General features: G+C 36.6%; 1 protein-coding gene across 1 annotated transcript in view; it reads right to left on the bottom strand.

Annotated features, from left to right (window-relative positions):
- LOC140658467 (connector enhancer of kinase suppressor of ras 2-like) overlaps positions 1-23,201 on the bottom strand; it is a 215,153-nt gene that overhangs the window by 94,345 nt on the left and 97,607 nt on the right. Inside the window, exons 4-7 of the mRNA XM_072876931.1 lie at positions 20,402-20,604; positions 18,980-19,067; positions 11,338-11,379; positions 6,646-6,765 (exon numbers count right to left, since the gene is read on the bottom strand). Coding sequence (XP_072733032.1) covers positions 6,646-6,765; positions 11,338-11,379; positions 18,980-19,067; positions 20,402-20,604 — 453 coding nt within the window. The remainder of the gene's footprint in view (positions 1-6,645; positions 6,766-11,337; positions 11,380-18,979; positions 19,068-20,401; positions 20,605-23,201) is intronic.

The following is a 23,201-nucleotide window of genomic DNA, read 5'->3' as shown; positions in this document are numbered from 1 at the left end:
AATGTTTCACAGTCTGTTATATCAAGAACCTGACTGTTCCTGAGTAACTCTGTCACTGTCCCCTAATGAGAGAGGGACTTAGAGGTTTTTAATTAAAATCTGACCTTTGAAAACACATGGGAAGGAATCAGCCATTTAAAATCCCATTTTAAAGAGACTACTCCCCAGAAAACGGTGTTTCCAGTTATAAGTGGAATTTCCTCGAAAAATTTCCTACAGGGTCATCTCGTTAATTAACCAGGATATAATGACAAGAGTGTATTTTTAAGTGTCAACAACTATTCCCAGGTTAATCCATGGATATTTCAGTTAGTATTTGAAGAGCTCTGAATCTCGCAATGAGACTAAACTCTCTTAGTATGAGCCTTTCTGGCTCATACTTCCAACACTTCCAACTGTAGTCCACTATTCCCTTTTGGATAACAATGACCTCTTATCAAATGATTCATGTTTTCATACCACTTCTTTGCTGGAATATGACAAAATTCTTCTGCATGGAAAATTCAGGTATTTAAAACTACAATAAAATGGTCTATGTGTCTCAACAGCACTTCTACAGGGAGAAGACTGCTGGCTCTAGTTTTATAACACAATGAAGCATCAATAGTGAAGATGCAGGTTTGTAATGCTACAACCAGGGAACTGTTACACCCCTTGATCTTTTGCCCCAAAGGTAAAATGGTTCTTTAACTTTGTTTTAACTATCAAATTTGGACAGAGGCATATAAATTTCTTTGCTACTACATAGCATAATAACAGCTCTATGTATTTATCTGAACCATCTTACTCAAAAGAGACTTTATTCTTCTGTCTTATAATCCTTGTACTAAATCCTAACTAAACAGAAACCCATGGACAACAACAAAGTTAGGCTATGAGAACCTTTATATGTTGAGCATGATGGAACTTTGTCAAGTTTCTGTAAGCCTTTAAAAATAATCTGAAATAATTAGATTAACACCCTACAGTTTTAGGACAGCCATGTGTATTTCCACAAAAAAGCTGCCTTCATATTCTACTTTTTCTTCTTGCATTGTCTTGCAATTCCTTTCTTGTAAAAATGGAAAAGATTGGTTTCCATCACCTTAAATGACAAATTCCATATAAAGAGAAGTATATGATACAAATTCCATATAAAGAGAAGTATATATTTGAAAGGGTAGCTGTACATTAGATAGATTAATAATCCTTAATAAAGAAGGATCTTTGCATCTGACAGCTTGTCTGTTTTGTTTTTTTTCTCCAATGATACACAGCTGGTCTTATAAAAATGTTTATGCCCACAATCTTTGCTTCCCTTAAATTCTTAAATGAAACAGGGAAAATTCCCTCTACAGAAAAATTAACAAAGCTGTTATAAGCAGTGTATATCTTAATTAAAGTGTGACAGACTACACTGTTTCTATGAGTAGTAGGAAGCTTAGACACAAGAGAAAACAACAACAACAAAAACAAAGTGAAAGGAAGAGGAATAAAAGTGATACTGCATTCCAGAAGCAAAACATTCCTCAGACATCAGAAGATACAAAACCAAACAAAACCCCAACAGCCTGCCTGTTTAGAATCTCCTGCTTAAGAGTAATCATTCATCTCAAAGAAGATTAAAGTTGCATGTTATGCAGAAGTATCTTTAAATATATGTACAGCACATGAAGTTCAGAAGATTTAAAAAATAAACCAAACGTTTAGTCTGAAATAATACTGGCTCTAATATAAAAAAAAATCTTCCACTACTGACAATCTCCAATCATCCAAGAGTAGGAGGAGGAAAAAACCCCAAACTTCAAAAACCCCTCCATGTTCCTATCTTATGGATGGTCTCTATATCCACATCTCACTTAAAACACTGGTTCCCTTAGCCTGCCTTTGTTTATCTGACAGCAAAACTGCTCCAAAGCTGGCTCTGGACTTAGTCTGAGCTAATTAATAGTAAGGTTTCCACAGCCTTTCACCTACCCTCACCCTCAAGGACTTCGTAGCAAGCTTAGGAGCTGCACCTCTTCCCCTGCAAACAGTAACACAAACTCTTGTCTCAAGGGCCTGTTGCTTATGCTGGGTCCATCAAGCCAAGAAATTTAAAGTGGGTGCTGCTGCACCAGCTCTGTCTAATCACTACACAGAAATTCTGGGACTCCTAAATGCAGAACTTGGTCTACAGACTTTTGAAACATAATAATTTCCAGGAGAGTAGATTTTTCAAATATCACATTTTTGAGGAAAATCTTGCCTTGTACTGAGCAGTTATGTGCAGTGTCTAAAAATTAAAATCATGCCATAGTTTCATTTACCACAAGTTACTGTAACTTCAAAAGGAACTCTACCATGCAATGGAGTGGAATGGAAACCTATCTTTCTATAAGCAGAAAGAAAAGTAATTTGTAAAAAGCATTTGTAAGTATAAAATGATCCAGTTTCCTTTGTCATGCTAATTGACAATATAAATAACTCAAGGAATTGAAAACCTAAAAGCCAAGGAAGGGAATTTTCTTAAATCATGAAGTTAAAGTTATTTTATTCTATTTCATAAAAACTTACATATGCATGTTCTCTTTCTGTCAATACGGTCAGGACTGACGGTGGTTCTCACAGTCTAATACTTTTTGTAGTACAGGAGTTTATTTCAAGTTTGTCAAATTGGTAGTTTGAAACAAAGTTTTGCCTTCCAGACGTCTTATTCAGACTGATCATGCAGTACACTTCAGATGTAAATGGTATTACTATACCTAGTACTACAATTCAGGAGAAAAAGTGTTTTACAATCTTTAAAGTTACCTTTAAATTAAGTGGAAAATATATGGAGGGTGTTTTAGTATTTGCCACTGAAAATTCAGTGGCTAAATAGGGAAAAACAGGAAGCAATTTGACGGGTATATGCGACTGGTACAGCTTGGGAAAGAATGGAAAGAGAGAAGAAAAAAAAACAGTACGTTTCTGGAGGCCACCAAATGCCTGCAGAGATCAGGATGCAAACACAATCATCTGAACTTGGAATGGAACCTAAAATGTGTGCTTTCCAATGCAATTCTTTTGTCCAGCAAACTGCCATGAAACTACCAGCAGAGAGTGCGTTCTGGGGAATGTATGAGATAAGACTATTTTTTAATAAAGCAGAATGGAAAAGAAGATACTTTAGAGAGGGAATAAAAGAAAAAGAAGACTATTAAGCTCATAAAAGCATGGACAGAAAGTTAGAAAATGCTAGAACTGAAGGTACGCATTCAAATGACGTACAGTCCCTTTGTGAAAATGCTTTATGATCCAGAATTTATTTAAACAATTAAACACACAGACACAGCCCCGCAGGAGTTCTGACTCTGTGTAGCAACTGTGTGGACTTGGACCTGGAAATTAATTCAGTTTATGTGTAAGCTTATGCAATGTCTATAGGATTTCTGGCTCATTTGTTGAAGGAATGAGAAGGCATATAATAAAAGCAGGTTTGCAAATGGAGTTTTGAAAATAGAGAAAGACTCATAATTAAGTCAACTGAATATCATTCCAGATAACTGAATTCTTATATAAATCTGAGTAAGTAATTTACAACACATTTTTCACCAATGGCAAATAATTGTGTTCATTTTCTAGATGCCAACCCTATATAAAGCTGAAGCTAGTGTTCTCAGTAGCTCTGAAAACCTTAGCTACACTTAAAACCAAGAGAGACTGTATTTTAAACTAATGCTATAAAAGTAACAAGTGTTCTGATAAATTATATGGTAAGCTTCTCCTGAAAAATAGATTTTTGGTGATTTTGACACAAATTGCTCTGTGCATAAGATTCCTATCTATAAAACTAAAATTACAACGTCATTTTCACAAGTGTGTTGTGAGGATGAATTAATTAGCGTCTGTGAAGCACTCAGTAAGGCCATATAAAAAAAAAATCTCATGATGAAATTAGTAACTCAAGGGAATGCAGAGCTAAGCTGCAGTGTGGTAAATAAGACCTCAACCCCTACACTGAATGATAAGGATAAAAATGGAACTCTGAATACTTTCCATTCAGTGAATAGCACTCATTTTTCTCTTGAATGGAGCAGAGATCCTGTGGAAAAAAACTGCTATACAATCATGAGAAAGCCATTTGTAATTCATTACTCTGTTCTATATTTGATTCTGATTAATGTTTTCTTTTCCTTTTCACATGATTTTTCTTTTATTCCCATTTATAGTCCTTTTTCATATTTTTTTCTAAACAGAACACAGTGTCAGCAAAATTGATTATAAGGAACTTTCCAACCTAACATGTTATAGCGCCTTCACAATTAGGCACAAAAAACTCAGTCATTCACTGATTTCACTTCATCTAAAAAAAAAAAAAAGAAAAAATTGATGGGCAACTTTGATTGCAGTATTTGTCTCATGTCCTCTGTCAGCAGTGCCCGCTTACTGGAGTTTTGTTGGCTATAAACTTATGGGTACACTGCGGATGGAGAACTACACCATGGTTCTTCCACCCAGTGATAGAGTCCAGTCTACAGCATTATTACAGCACAGGTCCTGTCTGCTTGATGTGCTATTAGAAAAGAGGGCGGTCCAGAGGAAAGTGTGGACCACATGACAGGCCACAACAATACAGCCAACAACTCTTATCTTGGTCACTCATGCCTTAAGGGTTTAAATCATACTCTTGACACTTTACGATAAGCTGCTTAGTATACCATTCATACCCAAGAACTCCTGAAAGACATCTGCCTAATATTGCACACCGTTAAATTTCCAGCTTACTATAGGACATGCCATTTTTGAAGTAGGCTACACTCTTTCTGTCCTCCATCAGCCTACACCCCTGTACTAGATCTAGAGCTATCACTGAATGGGAAACCCTAGCAATGCCAAGCCCTGCTTGGTATGCTCCATCATCTCTGAGGAAAATACATCCTATCTGTGTTCATGTTCTCTTCAGCACTCATGGTGAACTTTTCTCTAAGTAGACCAGCAGAAGTATATTACATTTCTAGATAGAAAGGAAACCTATATGGAGATCCAGACTGCTAGCATGCAGGATGTAGTAGTCTTAAAGCAAGTTGAAAGCACCGACAGATTTACAGCATATATACTACACAAGCTGTAAATGACACTGACCTGGTATTTCCTGGATATCCCTGAACTAACTCAGAAATCAGACCAAGAGCAGAAAGTGGGCCACAAAGGGAACACATTTGGCCCCTGGGATGCAGCAGCACAGTAAGCATATTGTGTCTATCTTCAGGGTTACATACTGGGCTAAGCATCTATGATGCCACAGAATTAAAATTAAATGTGTTTTATGCTGTTGTAATGTTTTTTGTTGACTAAATCAGTCTAAGAATAATGTAAACTTATGTAGTCATACAAAACCCCCTCATGTTATTAAAATACATCATTCTCAGATTAATATGCATACCTCAAAATAATTATGCTCTTGTAACTTGACAGGATTTGCATATGGCGTTCATTGCTATTCAATGTCAGAACAAAGAGTAAGATAGTGAAATCTCAACTAACAGAAATTTAAAATAAATCTGTAAATCATGCTGAATTACAAAGCAAGAAACATGCCACAACTTGTATAGTGACACTCAAATGTATTTTAATTCATCAATTCTGGAATTTTCTGCAGATAAGCCTCATGACTACCAATTTCTCTACCCGCTCCCCCGTTTTTTCCTCCTCCAACTGCTTCCTCCAACCCATGAACAACATTCCTGGGTTACTCCTCTTGTAGGGGGAAAAAAAAAAAGTCCTGAGAAGGCAGCTGAAGACAGTATAAGAGATCACACTGGGAAAAGTTACTTGTGTCTTGAGGAGAATGTTCAAGAACATCCCAGTGCCTGCAGTGCTACCTTACACTCTAGCTTCTACTAGGATCTTAGGCTCCCAAGCCCAATCCTCCTATAGCCCACCAATGCCACAATGGTTGTAAAGTAGGTGACTACAGAGGGAAGACAGAAGTCTTTACCCACTGACCCCTAAAACTTCACAGAAATCCCTTGTCCAAACAATGTAACACTACATTAATACTTAAAAGTGGTAGCCAAATAATTATTAAACTAACATCTCTGTGGAAAATTCTAATAGTGTGACCCATTACTATGCAGCTGGGATGTTCAGAAGACACCTCACTAGTCTGCTCAGTGAACAACAATTTGTGAATAGAAGGTATTTATTTTCTTTCTGGAACAATACTTCTGAAAGTTTTATTTGAACTGAATCGTTAGGGAGGCATATAACCATTTTTATGCAAGCCCAAGAAACATACCTTCCACTAATCATTTTCAAAGCATATTAATTAATGATATTTCGTTAATTTTATTTGTATATGTATGTATTTGGGGATTACTTTGGTACATTCCAAAAACTGCAATATGGCTATCAAAGGACTATAACTTTTCTTTAGCTGCTCATATAGTTACCAGTTGCACACGAAGTCCTAGGTAAAACAGGTTTTAATTTTTTTAAAAAATTACAATCCCTTCATTTATATAAATGTTAATTAAACCACTTTCAGAAATCTGATTCAGCTTACCAAAAAAAGAAATAGTAGGACACTGCATGAAAATACATTTTGATTTCTTGACAACTTAAAAAAAGAAATCGCCTTAAAGAACTGAGGCTTGTATTCTGTATTCTAACAGTTAAAGTTTGAACTGCTTTGCTACTTACCAAACCCTCACTGGGCATAATGCTGGTGAGATGAACTACCTCAAGGTGTGCTGACTGTGACACCAGAGAATCAGATGAGAGCGAAATGATGTGGTCACAAATCCCAGACAAGGTTTTACACTACGAAGAAAAACAAGTCAATATAATTCCTCATATTAAATTGAAACTACTAGCAGAGAAGGTCTTATTCTGAGAACTACCTGAGAATAAACAGATAATTTTATTTCTTAGCATTGTAAAAACTACAGGTATATGAAAGACAAGAACAAGAGGTTAAAGGAACAGAAGATATCCATAAATGTCAAGAAAATGTACAGGTCTTCTGATCAGAAGATTTTACTGTGCACTGAGAACATCTGTAGTCTAAACTATCTTCTCCACTCCAAATATATACACTTAAAAAAAAACCCAACACCTGATCGACTTCATCTTATCTGTCGTTATAATGTACCATTATAAATACAATGGAAGTCGAGTGAAATACGTAAAAAATAAATGCCTTGCACACCAACTTCATAACCTATTTTGGATACCAAATAATGAGAGCAACCCTACCAACAGTGATAATTAGGTGAATTCTGCATTATACAACTTCGAAAATTTTTCCTTTGTTAAAAATTACACTAGCAGAAAAGTGCCTTAGTTATCCATTTCCTGAAGTAAAATTCTTATCCATCTTTGAACACATCCTTTAACTGATATTCTAGACCACTACAACTATGCAATAATTTTATGTTATCCTGCGTTCCAGATAAAGATCTCAAAATGTTAATACCAATCCACATGAACACCTTCAAAGTAGGAACCCCACTGCACAGATTAAACCTATCCATCAAAGGCAGACTGTAAGTCTATGGATCAGAAAGGAGCTGATCTGTACTCTCAGAGAATCTTCATGTGTAAAGATTTATTCCCAAGTTTGTCTGTGTTGCTTAAAGCATTCCTTCAAAAAACTATGCCTAAAAATATTTGAACCTAATCCGAAAGCATTCATTTAGATGAATTTCAGAATGGTCTTCTGGTCGAAGTTGTGCTGTATGCATCTATTTTTCTTTGGGACTATACTCTCATTTTCCCTAATTATAGCAAATGGTAGTGAAAACCCTTAAGGGAAGTTTTATTTCAGGCATTTGCAAAAGCGTGAGGATTTCTAATATGTCATTTGACACTATGTGTATACGTTAAATAAAGTTGTCACACTGAATAAATTAACTGGTTGAATTTATAGATTATACTTCCATTCACTGTATAGTTAGTCACCTGGAAATCCAAGCACAGCTTTGGAGTACTGGATGTGGCATTTGTATTTTGTATCAGCTGAAAGATGCAAAGCATCCCATTCAGATATGCATGACTCGTCTAAAGGTCACCAAAATCCAGAAATATTTCTAGCAGGTTCAGCTTTGGGCCGGAACCCCTAAACAAAACTTTAGGTCCTGTCTTCCTCCCACCAGAGATATGGAAGCTGGCTTGCTCAAAAAATGTATTGTACTGCTATTCCACATACGAACTGATGGTTGACCCTGTCTGTGAGTACATGCTTTCATCCAGCTTTTGAATTACTGTCATATCAAAATACTACTATGATTTCAAACTGAGGCCCTCTCTTATGCCTTAACATTTAAGATCATATGTACAGATTAGATGCAGACTAAATCCCAGAGACAACACTTTCTACTTTCTGAATGTCATGTTTTAACTTTACAGTTGTCACATGCAAATACTTTTTCAGTAAATAAACTCTGGAATGAAATAAACAGCAAAGAAGTTTTCAATCAAATTTACTTTTGTGAATCTTTAAGATCTCACCATGATTCGGAAAGTGAGTTAAAATCTATGTAGGATTTTAGCACCAGGAAAATGTTCAAGAAAATTATATCGGAATAATTAAAAGTATCAGTTTGCTGTAAAAGTAGTTCAGCAAATACAAGAGACGTCTGACTCCAGTTGTAAATAATGCAAAGGCTGAGATAGTATAAATGGGAGCAACTGAGCAGAATTTATTAATAATAGCACACGGTCAGGAAGTATGTTTGACATGGCACTATCAACATGAGATGATACTTCAACACACGCTAAAGTATTTTTGGCATAAAAAAATTGAAAGGACCAAAGTCTTGTGTACTAGTTCCAAAACCACAGAGAAGCAAAGTGCATACTCTCCAGGTGGCGCAATACTACCGCACTTAAGAAAATCTCAAACAAAAATGGGTTCTTTAAGAAGTTCAGTAGAGAAGAACTCTACATACAGTTCTACAGGCCATCCAACACCCAAAACCCATTTATTACATTTCTCTCAAAGGGGCATGACAAGAACAGAATCTCTAGGAAACCACTAAGTCTTGAACAAGTCATACACAGTTATACATCACAAAAAGCATTTTTAGTATGGCAGCCATTGCTGGGTCTGTACAATGAATACAAGTTAATAATCTGTATTTACTGCCGAGAGAAAGAACAACTAGCAGGTTGTAATTTTTAATTACCATAAGTATAGTATATCAGTCTAAAGAACTGATGCAGTCCTGATAACCACATTTTGCTAAACAGATATCCAAACGAAAAGAAACCTGATGCTCAGACGTGCTGTTTAAGTGATCCTGAAGATCACTCCTTCATAATTTATCTTTTCCTGTAACACCCGAGTTGCAGAGTAGACAAAGTCTAGCCATATGACTAGTGAGGGAATGGCAACTATGCACCTGCAATCACATCATCTATGCACACGCCGCCCTAGTGTGGAGCTCTTCCAAACAAATCCATACCTCAGTGAATCTCTCCAGTAACCAATGGAGAAAGTCAACCATGGATCATTTTATAAATCAGTCTTTATTTCTAAGTATGTCTTTCATAATATCTTTCAGAAATAAAACAAAACGCCACGTGGTGTTTAAGAGTTATAGATTCTATGTCTTACAAATGTAAAATTTTACTTTAGAGCATCGCAATTATTTTTCTTGAGTACTTTTTTTAATTTTATTTTTTATTTTTAGAAATAAAATGACCATAAAAGAAATGAACAATTTACAAAACTTATTCTTGAACTCAGTATCCTTGAAGTAATTAATTTTTTTTTTTTAAGATGCTGTGAGAAAGATGGTGATTCTTCTCGCTTCACCCAGAGTTACAGTGATAAACAGGTTAATTCCCAGAGCCTGGATGCTCTGGATCAGGTAGTTTCAGGTGATTTTGCTCAGGCTAAGATGAGTTCTACTGCCTTGGGATGCAGGCTCTTTAAGGTTCATCACACTTTCACTGCTAAGCCTATGGAATACTTAAAAACTGAAACTTTTCTGTCTTCTCCTCTACCTTTTCACGCATCCAAAGCCAGTAGAAAAGTAAAAACTAACATTCCTACTAAAGATGTATTTCTAGAAGTCACATGCAGTTAGAATTGTGGGTTAAAAGATGTGTGTTTATGTATGTGTATATATATGTACACACACTCCAAATCCCAGAAGATTTCAGGTGCTTTTAGAAGTTCTTTTCAGAATCAGGTTTGCAACAGTAAGCTTTTTTCTAAAAGTCACTGCATGCTTTCTGAATTTAACAGCACATCAATGTTTTACAACAAATTTTAATCCCCACTGGAAGGAGAGTATGTGTAAAAGGCTTTTTTTTTAAAAAAAAAAAAAAAAGGAAAAAAAGAGTCAGGCACTTGGTTAGAGCTTGTCAAAAGCTTATCTGAACTTGTAAATCCTTTGAGATTTCCCTTTATCCATAGGTTTTAACTCTATCTCAGTGTCAGTACAAGTTTTCTGTGCCAGTACCAGGAAAACAGAAAGTATTTGAACTTAAAGGCCAATGCCTAATTAATAACTTTGTATAAGATTCTTCCATTCCCCTTTGTCATTAGATTTTTTGAGTGCTGAAGGCACAAAGTGCTCAGTCTGACAACCAGTGAAGCTAGTAATGCACCAGGTCTGATGGATCCATTGCTGGAATTCCACGCCAGCAATCCTAGCAAGAGTATTACACTCGTAAGAGTACTGTGAAGCTTCTAAAGCAATCTAAGAACATTAATTATGTATTTGTAATTAACTGTAGGTATAACAGAGAGCATTACTCCAGGGAACGGTATGAAAGGGGAGAGTGAGAGGGAGTATCTGACCTTGCCTGCTAAAATAAACAGGCATAAGTTAGGGAATAGCAGAAGAAAGCTGATTCTTAAGCCTTAAACTTGAAAGACTTCCAATTTAGGAAAGCAAAAAAAGGTTTGGTAGGAACAGTTCTTAAGTGAATGACACCATCTTCCGTAAGCCTCCAATCTTCAGAGAAACTGGAAATAATATCTTAGGTGAAAAAATATCTTATTAATATTGTTTGGGTAGAGTCTCTATTTCTTTACATCGATGCACAAAAAGGCATTTTGGACTGTTAAATCTAGACTACTGGGGCAGTCATTAAACTGGCTGGTAGGAGGCACAACTAACTTGCACAAAGTTGGTTTCAGGGGGTCACAAAACATGTAAGCTGATATCTCTAGCTGATCTTGAAGATAAATTTAACTTTTTAACTATTTGATCTTATTTATGAAAACTTTAACTTTTAGCAACTGATATAATTCATCAGAAGTTGTGTCAAATAGTAAGGAACTTTATTTTCCTATGATAGCTTTAATTTTTCTTTTAATCATTTAAGTGGATGGGGTAGGATTAGAGAATACCAAAGCAGAATACTTAGATTACTTACCACATGAAGAATTTTATTTTCTGTTTCGTACACTGTACAATCCTGTGGTAAAGTAAAACAAAAACAATTAATGCACATTATTTTAAATTTCCTATTAAGAAAGAAAAGAATGCTTTAGGCTGATAACTGTCTCTTACAGATGTACCTGTAAAGACGAATGATCTCTTGAGTTTGTCATGTCCAAAATGTTACTTTACAATCTTAGGAAACTTGACTTCTCTTGTGGCTGGTTAACCTCAGGGATCTATTCTTCCCTTTACAGTCATGAAACTCTTGTGCTCAATACTAGCAATAATATAAATGTAAGGCAAAGGGGACAGATTCATGGTAGTGAGAAAAAAAGTAATTGAATATAATTAATCTGGCATGTCAGAAATTCAATGATGCGCAGAGCGAGAGATACATTGCCTAGCCTTAAATCAGGCAGAATGTCTGCTGTTCTACCAGTTGTGTGGGGTGCAGCCAGTCGTGTCAGACCTACCACTAGGTAGATTGTGTTACTATAAAGCATGGGAAGGAAGAGTAAAACAGAGAATATTTTGACAAGTACAATGCTAAAGATGTTAAATGTAGTGTGTCCACACTGTCAGTTTGCTTCACTCCATCTTTTGCTTCAAGGCCCTGATTGTCTACACCATCCACAAGGGACAAGAAACAGCAGCAGTCCCATCTCCTGAGAGAAGTCATGTAACTGCTCTAGCTTTGGACTTTGGAAGGCACAATTCCCACCAAAAAGGGATGAGAAAGTACACGGGCTTGCTCATGTTGAGCACTGGTCCAGGGATATCCAGAGGGTTTCACTGCCTTAAAGCCTCACAAGGAACAACTCCATCCCAGCTCTCCATTACACAACATTGCTATTAACCAATTTAAAGTAGGCCTGAAAAACAATATTCCTGATCGACCTCTTTATTTGCTTACGACTTGTAACTTCTAGAGCAGTCTTTTTCCTATTTTAGTTATCATTTTAAGAATAATAAATCTTATCACTACATAACTTAAGAGTGATTACTGCCTTAACTTGCATTTTGATTTAGTGATATTACAGTGGCTAAAATATTACTTTTCCTTCATGAAACAAAGCATACAAATTCCTAAAAGACTGCCGCTACTGCTTTTTAATGTTTTGAAGATTTCCTCAGTGCAATCCTCTATAAAGCAAGACACAGTCATGGCAAGACAGTATTTAACCCTTTCCTACAGGAGAGGGCCCAAGTGCACTGAGGCAGCTCTACCCCACCCTGCTCCTGCCAGTCAGCACTCCAAATCACCACACAGGCTCTCAAGCTATATTTTACTAAAACATAAAATTAAAAGGAAAATACAGAAAACTCAAGTTTGCCAGACAGAGTGAGATTAGAATAGACTCCCTAAAAAACTCGGTCCCCTCTGAGGGCAGCCGCAGCCAGGGCCGCAGCCCCCATGGCCAGGCTCCCTCTCCCCCCAGCCCCAGAGCTCCAGAGCCTTCCGCCGCTCGCCCAAGGCAGGCAGCCCTCCACATGCCTGCACGGTGAGCACCGGCCTGCAACACCTACCTGTCATCAAAGGGGTGCTTTTCTGTAACAAAATCTGAGGAGAAAATATTTCTGATGTATCCCAGCACCTCCCTGTGCCCAGGGAGACTGAGACCCCCACCCTGGCTGGCGGGAGTCCCTGAGCCCTGTGAGGGAGGGCGTGAAGAGGCCGCCACAAGAGATGCTGAGGAGCAGGCAGGGTGGGATCCTCGCCTCACCAGGGGCCTCGTTTGTCACAGGAATCTTATTTATAATGCTATGTTGGCACTAACTATTTACATCTAAGTGAATTAATGGTTAATAACAGAAAAAATTATGTTGTGAAATTGCTAAATACTTCTCCAAATGCTATGTCACATTGGAAAAAGCTTTCTACAAAGCAAGATAAGGATTTCAGGACATATTTTTAAGGATGAGGATATGACAAGTAAAAAACCTGTTTTGTTTATTTGTCTTTTTTCCTTGAATAAGTTTTTAAGTAAAATGTAACTTACTGATATACCTAAAAGATCCCCTCAAGTAACTTAAGATTCCCTATAGTTCTCAAGATTTCCTCTTTCCTGGATCTTAATACGTAGGCAATCACAGTTAATTGCTTTAAACTCCCCATGAAATAATTCCAACATCCTCACTCCATGTACTCTAGAAGTAGATTAGCTGTATGATCAGCTTAGGCTGTGGTACTCTTTGCAAGAGAAATAGCAGCTAACTGGCAGATCTCCGCTCCTCTTGTCCAGCAGCTCGAATCCTCGGCTATGTCCCATCCATTGAGGCCATGTCCAGCTCTCGAACCTCCTTCCTTGGGTGCTGCTTTGAGGACCTTGTCCCTCAGCCCACCTGAGGCTGCTGCAGAGCAGCTTTAGCCTGTCCGAGCCACTCAGCCCTGGGTACCGGCCTGGAGAACAGGTAACTGTCACACCCTCAACTCTAAGGGTCACGTTTATTTTGGAAGATTGGCATTTTTGTAGAGAAATTAATTTCTAAGTGAATACAGTTTAAAGAATGTTGTTACAGAATAAGAAAGTTAAAATCAGAAGATTGTGAGTGCCAAGGAACACAGAGAAGAATTTATATTAGCATTTCATGGTCAAGTATCCCTTTGATGTTTCTTCTGTATTCATACTGTTATTTTCTACAGCACAAAAAAAGAATTCAGTTAGCCAGTTTGGTTGGCAATGCCCAAGGCAGTTTTTCCTACAGGTTTTACACACTTCAAACAGCACATCCACCATCTCCTTTTAACCCTCCAAGAACCAAGAGAACAAAATGATCACAGCAGGGCTTGCAGCTTGACTTCAGAGCTAATGCTCCTTTTTAAATTATTCCTTTAATTTCTGTGCTAGAAATACAATATGAGCTTCATTCTGAACAAACTTAATTACTTCAGGTCAAAAATAGAGGACTTATGTATAGTAAAACTGAAATTTTACTGCTTTGTAGAGCAGAATTAATGTTAGCTACACTTATGTTGCACATTCAAGATTACATTAGCATTAAAAATGTTAATGGCTTTGGGATTCCTTCCAAAATAGATGCATATTGACTTTTTTTTTTTTAATACATCAGAGTAGTTTAACTGAGAGGTTAAAAGCACTTGCAATATGATACTAAAATATGAAGATATGTAGGTCACAATATTATTCTGATTTATTTTTCTCTGATACATAGCAATGCACTAGGGATCTCATTAAAAAAAAAAAAAATCTTCCAGGACTAACATTTATAGAATTTTGATCTATTTTTCTTAGAAAATAAATAATAGTTATAGTGATATTCTTTCTATATCATCCATAAGCAAGATGATATGTTAAAAATGTTTTTTCTTAGAGTTTAAAAAACTCTTAGAATGCAGCTACTAATTTTTTTTATATCCCCTCTGTAAAATGGTAAAATAGTCACAGCAGCAGTATTACATACAAGCCAGCTTCTGCACTACCCAGAACATCCTACCTTTCAAAGATACCGTACACCTTCATAACTAGATAAAGTAAAACAGCATTCTTGTGAATATTCATAGAGAGAAAAGGTCAGTAGGACTTGTGCTCACCCACACTATATTCATAATTTTAGTTTATAATTCCAAAAGAAAAAAAATGAAAGTACTACTGAAATTTGCAGATACCATAAAGAATGTTTTATGACAAGTCTAAAGGACAGTTAACTAACACATAAAAAGACTAATATATGTAAAATATTTAGTTCAATAACTTAGTACAATAAAACAGCATGAGTTAAGTCAACTACTGAAGAGAAACAGAGACCCTATAAAGGAGCAGCTCAGAAGAGAACTTAAAACCTTGTTGCCAGTTGTTTGCCAGTTGAATGCCATTTCCCAATATAACACTGCAGTAAAGATCTACTGCGATCTTGGAAAGGTGGATATGACAAAATTATATTTAAAAGTATATTGCTTGCATACATAAAATCAAACACTCTTCTGGAATTCATACATTAAAAAGAACAAGATTATGCTGAAATTAGTCAAATGTACACTGGTAAATACACTTATTTTACTTGGTTTAATTAAGGTAAAGACTTGATCATAATCTATATTTAGAAAACAGTGAACAGATGTTTGATAACAAAATGTTCTTTAGAAAATGCAAGCAAAATAAGATTGAGGGGCTGAAAGCTGAAGTCTGCAAAGTTCAACCTGAAAATAACACCCGCATTTTTAATGGCTGTGATTTAATGAATCACAGAATAATTCAGGTGGAAGGGACCTCTGGAGGTTATCTAGTCTAACCACCTGCTCAGAGGAGGGCTAATTTAAAAGTTAGACTACGTACAGGCAACTACTAAGAATCAACAATTTCTATCAATTGCAGTATGAACTAGATAGCTTTAAAAAACCTATGCTTCATGCGGAACACAAAGTATTTGACTAAAACCAGGGTAAAAATCTGTGATATGGTCTCTGAATTTATTTCAGTGAGGTTAATTAACATTAATAAAGGGGAGAACAAGCAACATTTGTTTGGCTTTTATTGGAAAAAAATTAGCCTGAGTTGTGCTGACATTCTTTGGTTTGTCATTTGTCACAGACAAACTTTTTGTTTAGAGAATGTTTGTTCACGCAGTTTAATGCAGGTATCAAAAGCACCTAGCACAGGTTTAAACATCTTTGACATAATCAGGAAAAAAGTGATCAGAAAACCAACTTCTACTAGAACTAGTGAACTCTTTCTACTCAATGAAAAATTAACCAATGGCTACATTTTATGAACAAAATTCCAAACCTATTCTTCCTCAGTTATTCCAGTTTCTCCCAGGGTAGCCTTGGCACTAAAGCATGACCGTATCCAAATTCAGTTAAGTTAGTCTGGATTCATTTTCAGAGCAGAAAGGACAGCTAGTCTACCTTGAAGACAGAGCTGTACTTCAAAATGAAGTCAGAGAGCTCAAACATTTCAATACTCTGTTCTGACATGCTTTTTTTGCACATTATCATCAACACATTTTGATGGGACATTGCACCTCAAAATCAGGATATTTCTGCAGCTTTCTGCATAATGCTATTCTTTTATAGTTTCCCTGCTTGTTTTAGTGAAGGTGAGATCGTGAGGGATAAGAAAACTGAGCAGAATAAAGTACATTCCCAAGCATAAATGGACAGGTATAAAACTCCTTTAAAACTAGAGAATAAAGATCAATGTTCTTATACCCAGTATGAAAAGATACTGTTTACAGATAAACAAGTGACTACTTATTCATTGTTACATTTACATGGTATGTAAATAATAATACCCAACATTGCATTTCATCTGTTTGGTTTAAATTTCGAATTAAGATCTCACCTTCACACTCACACAGAGAAAGAATATGACCTAACAGCTAGAACAGCTACTTCTAGATCTAAGAGTATGTCACTCAGATACGTACAGTACATCCGAGCAAGAAGATTCATAAGCAGCGCCTATATTAAACTAAGGTTACATAGTAATGCCCCCTATTTAGAAGGAAGTTCACCTTGAGTAGCAGCTGTAAGCCGTGCACACAAAGCATGTTAATTTTGCACAAAAGAAATCTTCAGGTTGAAGACATTCCTCACTTAACGTTCCAAATGCATAGCCCTGACTGCTACTTTCACGCTGACTAAATTAGATATCTAAAATGTATATCATTCATAAAACAAGGAGTATCTGAAAGGATCTGAGATCTAGGTTTCTATTAGTTATGCCTTTCAATTCATATTTTAGCCTACAGTTAAGACTGCAATCCCGGTTTAGGTGAGACATTTCTGCTTTCACACATTAAGATCAATTTTCCTCAGATTTAGTAACAGCAAAACTGTCTCCCTATGAATTATTCTGTTTTATCTACTCTTTCTAGTGCTAAGTTTAATATATTGTAAAAAGATCTGAATAGATGACTATCAAACAACCCAGATCTGACAATAAGATAAGGAAAAGACAAAACTTGATTTGTAACTGACATGAAGAACTAACTAAACATTTTTCATCTTGGAATGTCTTGGAGTTTATGCTAAAAGATAGATTGTTTTTAAGTTGTCAAAAGGAGGTCAGCTTTGGGAGTGGAGTTGAAGAATTGAAAAAAAGAACCAAACTATTGCTGGCAGAGGAGAACCGAATTTCAGTTCTGTGAAATGAACAACAGAAGCAATGAAATGAATGACAGAAATGGAGACAGCAATTCAAAATTATACTATTTTCACCTAGACCACAGGGAAAAATCAAACTCACACAAACAGAGTGCAATATCAGCTGAAGGGCGGAATCAGAATCCGAACTTTTTATACTGTAGAGAAGTTCATTTTGCTTAGTCTGTAAATCAAAAATAGCCTAGTGCTATAAACACCTTGTAAGAGAAAGCTTAATAAAGATACATAAATAATTAAATGCCTACATAGGAGTTTTTAAACCAAGAAAAGAGAAAAAGGATCTTTGTTTTGCACTGCAAAAATGCATAAAAGACAAAATTTCTAAAAGGAATAAAGCTGAATATTATAAATTAAGGATAATAGTGTAAAATGCAAAGACTGGTATTTATCAGCCTTAGTTCTTTTTTTCCAAGAACTAAAATGAAATTGAAGAGGGGAAAAAAAAATTAAAGAGTTTGCAGAATGCTTCTACTCCAGGAAGCCTTTTAAATTAAATGAGTTCTATGATTGTTCTACTGTGAGGTTACATGGAAAACTATGCCAGCATAGGGCAGAGGCAGGCAATGGAGCCCTGTATATTGGAGGCAGGGCAAGCTTAAGGTGCTTACAAAACTACAGCTTTAGCTAAGCTTTCTTCTTGCTTTCCCTCCTACGGTACTTTCATCTTTCTCTCTTGCTTCATTCCAAGACAGCCCTGCCTGTTCTCTAGCTTCTCCACATATTCCAATAACACTATTTTGTCTCATCAATATTTTTATCCACTCACAAGAGGAGCAGCTCACTGTAAATATTTCTAAAACTAATTTCCATTCAGTCTTTCTGTACCTGTGTGTCACCTCGTCTTATTTCAGGGGCAGACACTGTCAGAGTCTATTATTATTTGTATATTATGTAGCACTACAGACCAGAGAAATTAATTTTATGTACCTGTGGACTGTACCATATTACAATTAATTCATGAATGTCAGTGATGATACTACTACTACCCTTATTTGTTCCATATTTGGTTTGTTTAATGTTATGAACATTTCATGTTAATCACTAAACAACTTTCATGTAACTGGCTCTCCTTTAAGTGAAGAAGCCACAGTGCAGGTTCTGGATAGATTTGTATGTATTGTAAGAACCTGTCCCTGAAAGATTTTTGATCATTCATATTTTAATCTGTAATAAACGGTTAGCAGTAGTTAAGCTGTTTCCCACTGTGGCTTTGTTCTTTTGTCTAACACTTGCATGGTGGTAGATAACCTGACGTGAAATTGTCTACTCAAAACCAAAGTGGATTATTTTTAACTTCACACTGTCCTTCAATCTATCCAGGCATATGAGGATAACCAAAGTCCAAATCAACTTCCCATCACTCCTAGAGAAAGAGAATATGCAAAGAACAGAGAGGTAATGCTAAAACAGTTTTTCTGGTGAACTAAAAGCTTAGCAATGTTTTTACTACTGCAATTTTTAAGCAACAGTATGAAGAGGACTCAGAGCGGAAGATAGCCACTCCTACCTGTTGCACAATGGTTGTTAGTTCCAGGCACAGTTGAACAATGTTGTTTTTCAGCAGTGAGTATTCTGTCACACTGACAAATGGAGACCTGTGACAAAGGAAGGATAGCTTTATACAGCATTCAGGATTATAACTCCTGTTTACAGTATAAGCAGATGTATGTAATACAGAGATCAGTTCTACACCACAGAAATGTGAAACACCTAATCACGACAAGCCCTAGCAGCAAGTTACACAACTTCTGTAAAACATGCCTTTGAAACAAGAAACAATGCCGGCAGAAAGGATGTAAACTGGATTTTGGCCAGAACATCAGAAGTTATCGTTCTTGTGGGAAGTGGAAATAGGAGCTTCCAAATAATTCTAAGTAGTCCAGATTTCCTTTGTACGGCTCATTAAAAAGACAGCATTTCTAGTATGACATCACTCTTCAGCAGCAGTTAGCACCTTAATTCAGAGAGCAAAGCAAAGCTTACTTAGTCACTAACAGCTTCCTGCACACTTGGATTTTCTTCAGGCTTTCCAAATTCTAGCTGAATCTGACCCCATTTGAATTTATAAGAACTGACAAGGTCATAGCCCGAGAGAATATGACTGCTGGCATTAGGTTAGGAAGATGTCACCGGGATTATACAAATCCTGTAAAGGAGGGTGATTCACTCTCACTGTGATTTCTAAGATGCCATTTATACATTCAAGAGCATTCAGATTCAAGATAAAGCTATCCGTTGCTGTAACTCCAAAGAAAGAGAAACGAAACCTAACTGCTCTGATGCTATTTTATGTTTTGGTTTCTGTCTTTCCACAGGCAAAATTTTAACTACATTTATTCAGAGAGATACTTTTAATCAAATTCTCAGTTCATAAACGAAAAAAAAAAACAACCCAGTGGTTGATTGTTGATCATTAACTGACACCACAACTGTACTTAATACATCAATCCTACTCTTGATAAAAAGTCTAATAAGAAAATTTAATTTTCAGACCAAGCAAGTACTATAATTTATTTTGAACATTCTTAATTGATTTCCTTAACGCCAGCTTTTTTTGTGTCTTTTTGATGGGTGGAGGACAGTTCAAACTCCACAATCTTTACTTCCTTACCCTTCCTTCTGAAAATACCCATGACTTGTGGCAGCGAGATGTCAACTTGGAATAGCACAAAAGTATTCATTTTGCACAAAATGCTATCAGACTGAAAAGAATCTGAAAAAGTAACTAGAGAAAACTTTAACACCCTCCTGACAGAAAAGGGTACTACATTTTGCCTGCAATATTTGAGAAATTTGCAAAACAAAATTTAGAGCTAGGATTCCAGAACTGCCATTTTAATATTAGAATAAAAGAGTACAAGAAAGAACAAATACAAAAAAACCCAAAGGATGTTTCTCATGCATAAAGGATCAAGGAATAGTAAATTACCTGTCCAGCCAGGCTAGTAAGTTCTTGGCAGCACCAATCAGGTCAACTACAGAGGTAAGAAAATCATTTGGCAGTCGTCTGGAGGCCCTGCCATCATAATGGCCACTCCTCCTTCTACCCGTTATAAAGTTCTGAAGATTTTTGGCTGAGGCATTCAGCTTGTGAGACAGAGTTCGCAGGTTTTCAGTCTCCAAACCATAATTCTGAGGGGAAAGAAGAAGATACACAACTAAGTGAAATAGCATGTTGTCAGCTACGTGAACAAAACTGTGAGGTTAAACATTCTGAATGGTATTGGCTGAAAGGATAGGATAGTTATGGATGCCTGGTGTTAGACTAAGCAAGGGGCTACTTTGTTTAGAACACACAGGACGCATCCATCCTGTTAGCACGACAACCTCTGCTGTCATCAACACTCACAATGCTGCAGTCCCCACACCCGTTGGTCCAACTAAGTCACTGAGGCGAAGGCAAGAAGAACCCCCATGTGCTGGGTCTCAAGGTCTTTCCCATTTTCAAAAAGTGAAGATGGGTCAGTCCACTATCCCCTACTTGCTATGGTTCAGTGTTCACCAACCATTTGCTGTTTTCGTTACCTCTGAGAGCAGGTCTTTAGCAGTCCCACTGCACTGGACCTCACTCAGATTTGTGTTAGCCCCTCTACTGACTTGTAATAACTTAGCCTTAGCAGAACTTCCCTTTCACTTATGCTGTGAATAAGGTAGAAAATTTTATATGGCCTTGGTGACAGGCTTTTACAGGAAAATTCCTTCCCAAAGCCTGCTATTGTTGGTGAGCAGCTGTCCCGTATGTAATGTAATACGGGAACAGTCAAATCAGGTCAGAGCAAAGACGTGGTACTCCTGTTTCCAATGACTGCGTAGGGAAGAATCTGAGCACAGAGGAGGCATGTTGTAACAGCTGTTAGTGGTTCAGAGTCCTCAGCCAGTGACAGTGTCTTCCTATTTAACAGTTCTTAATGGATTTTCTTCCATTGTTCTAATTCTGATGGGGGGGGGGGTCAGTTCGAATCTAAGTAAAGTTTTCCACACACAAGTCCCTTTTCCACATTCCACATTCCTTCATCCATGTCTCTGTCCTTTTATCACCAAGCCAATTCCCAACTTAGACCGAGGTAACACGCACAAAGATATCTCAGCCCATATACATTAAATAATTCACTCAAACTCACATAGAAAGTCTCAAACAGACTGAATTGAACCCAGATTTCCTGCTGCCACAACAGGATGTAGCATATGAAAGAATTTAATGAGCATTTAAACAAAATCAACTTTCAGAGCACGAATTGACTGCCCACTATTAATTTCAACTATGCATATTTTACAGAGGATGACTGATCATGAATATCACGTTAATTTTTCTGCCTAAACTTCTTCCTCAAAACAGAGAATAAAGAACCACAAACACTACACAATGTATTGACTAATAACAAGCTTATGAAACAGGATTGTATGGAAGTCAAACAAAATACAAACAAATGCTCGGTAAAGTTGTTTGGACCACTTACAGCTGGTACTTAGGACTATGCCTTCTCTGCCAGCCATTCTCCCTCTCAAAGTTCACTGTGAAAAATAAATCAAGCCCCCTGCCTCCAGCTTGGAGGGCAACCTACAAGGAAAGGAAACACTTTGCTATCTTAGTTAGCTCTGCAAAGAACTTAGATTTTAAAATAATTTTAGATTCTAGGGACAGAATTAGTTTCATTGTTATATACATATCATGCCTAAAGCATCACAATCAGTCACTGAGGTTTGGAAGCATCCAGCCTAAGACTGAATAGTGAAACAAGTGAAACAAATTACATTGGTTTAGCTACAGATGAGAACAATTCTTTTCATCTTTTTTCCAGAACAAATACTGTACCGTTAGCATCAGCAGTTTAAAGTTAAAAAGCAAGTTGTATTTGATATTAGCATGCCATCTGTTTAATATTTGTGACTAATCTTTCTTTTATTAAAGCACTGAAGGAATTCCCTCCCCTGCTCTATTTTTCTCTCAACTTCTACTCATGCCAAGATGATGAGTAAGTGGATGTATTGGGATGCCTCTAGCAACCAGCTAGGCAGTGCTTGGCGTCCCCTCAGAAAGAGTTTGATTTTGCACACTCAACAACACATTACAAGGATGATAAACCAGATCCTCCTGTTTTTATTTCCAAGTCCAACCTTGCTTACCCTTGTGGAAACAAGCAGAAAATGTTTCTCCCAATAACTCATTATTGCATAAAAGCTCTGGAAACCTGTCAGTTTACTTTCAAGAAAAGCCAAGCAGGAACAGAAACAGTTTGACCAGTGAATCTATAAAAGCCAGTACACTTTTACCACAGAGTAAATGCCTGAATTTTGAAGAAAGCATGCTAGATACTAGTGGTGTAATCAACTGGAGCAATCTTGCTCAAGTCATTGAAAACACAGAGAATTGGACAGAAACCGTGTTTGAGGAAATCCATCTAGTGAGCAAGTTCTTTGTTTTATCTTAAAGTTTATTAATTAACACACCAATGGCAACCTCAATTAATGTCAACATAAAATTTAAAATACAGCAAAGCATACATAAAATATGTCCATAAAGATAACCAGGAGATGAAAGGAAATTTTTCAGCACAGTAAAAGTGCTGATGCAAGTTAGCGGGTTAGCTGTGACTTAGCAAGACACAATAAAGGGAAAAAGATAAAAATATTACAAAAATGGCTGTGAATCAATATCTCCGTAGCAGAGAGAGACATTGTATTGCTCTAAATTTAAGCTTGCCTCAAATCTAAGATCTTCATTTTTAAAT

Source organism: Ciconia boyciana, chromosome 12 (assembly GCF_034638445.1).
Source record: "Ciconia boyciana chromosome 12, ASM3463844v1, whole genome shotgun sequence".
NCBI lineage: Eukaryota > Metazoa > Chordata > Aves > Ciconiiformes > Ciconiidae > Ciconia > Ciconia boyciana.
Note: the sequence above shows the minus strand (reverse complement) of the source record. Positions and strands in the feature narration are given on the sequence as shown.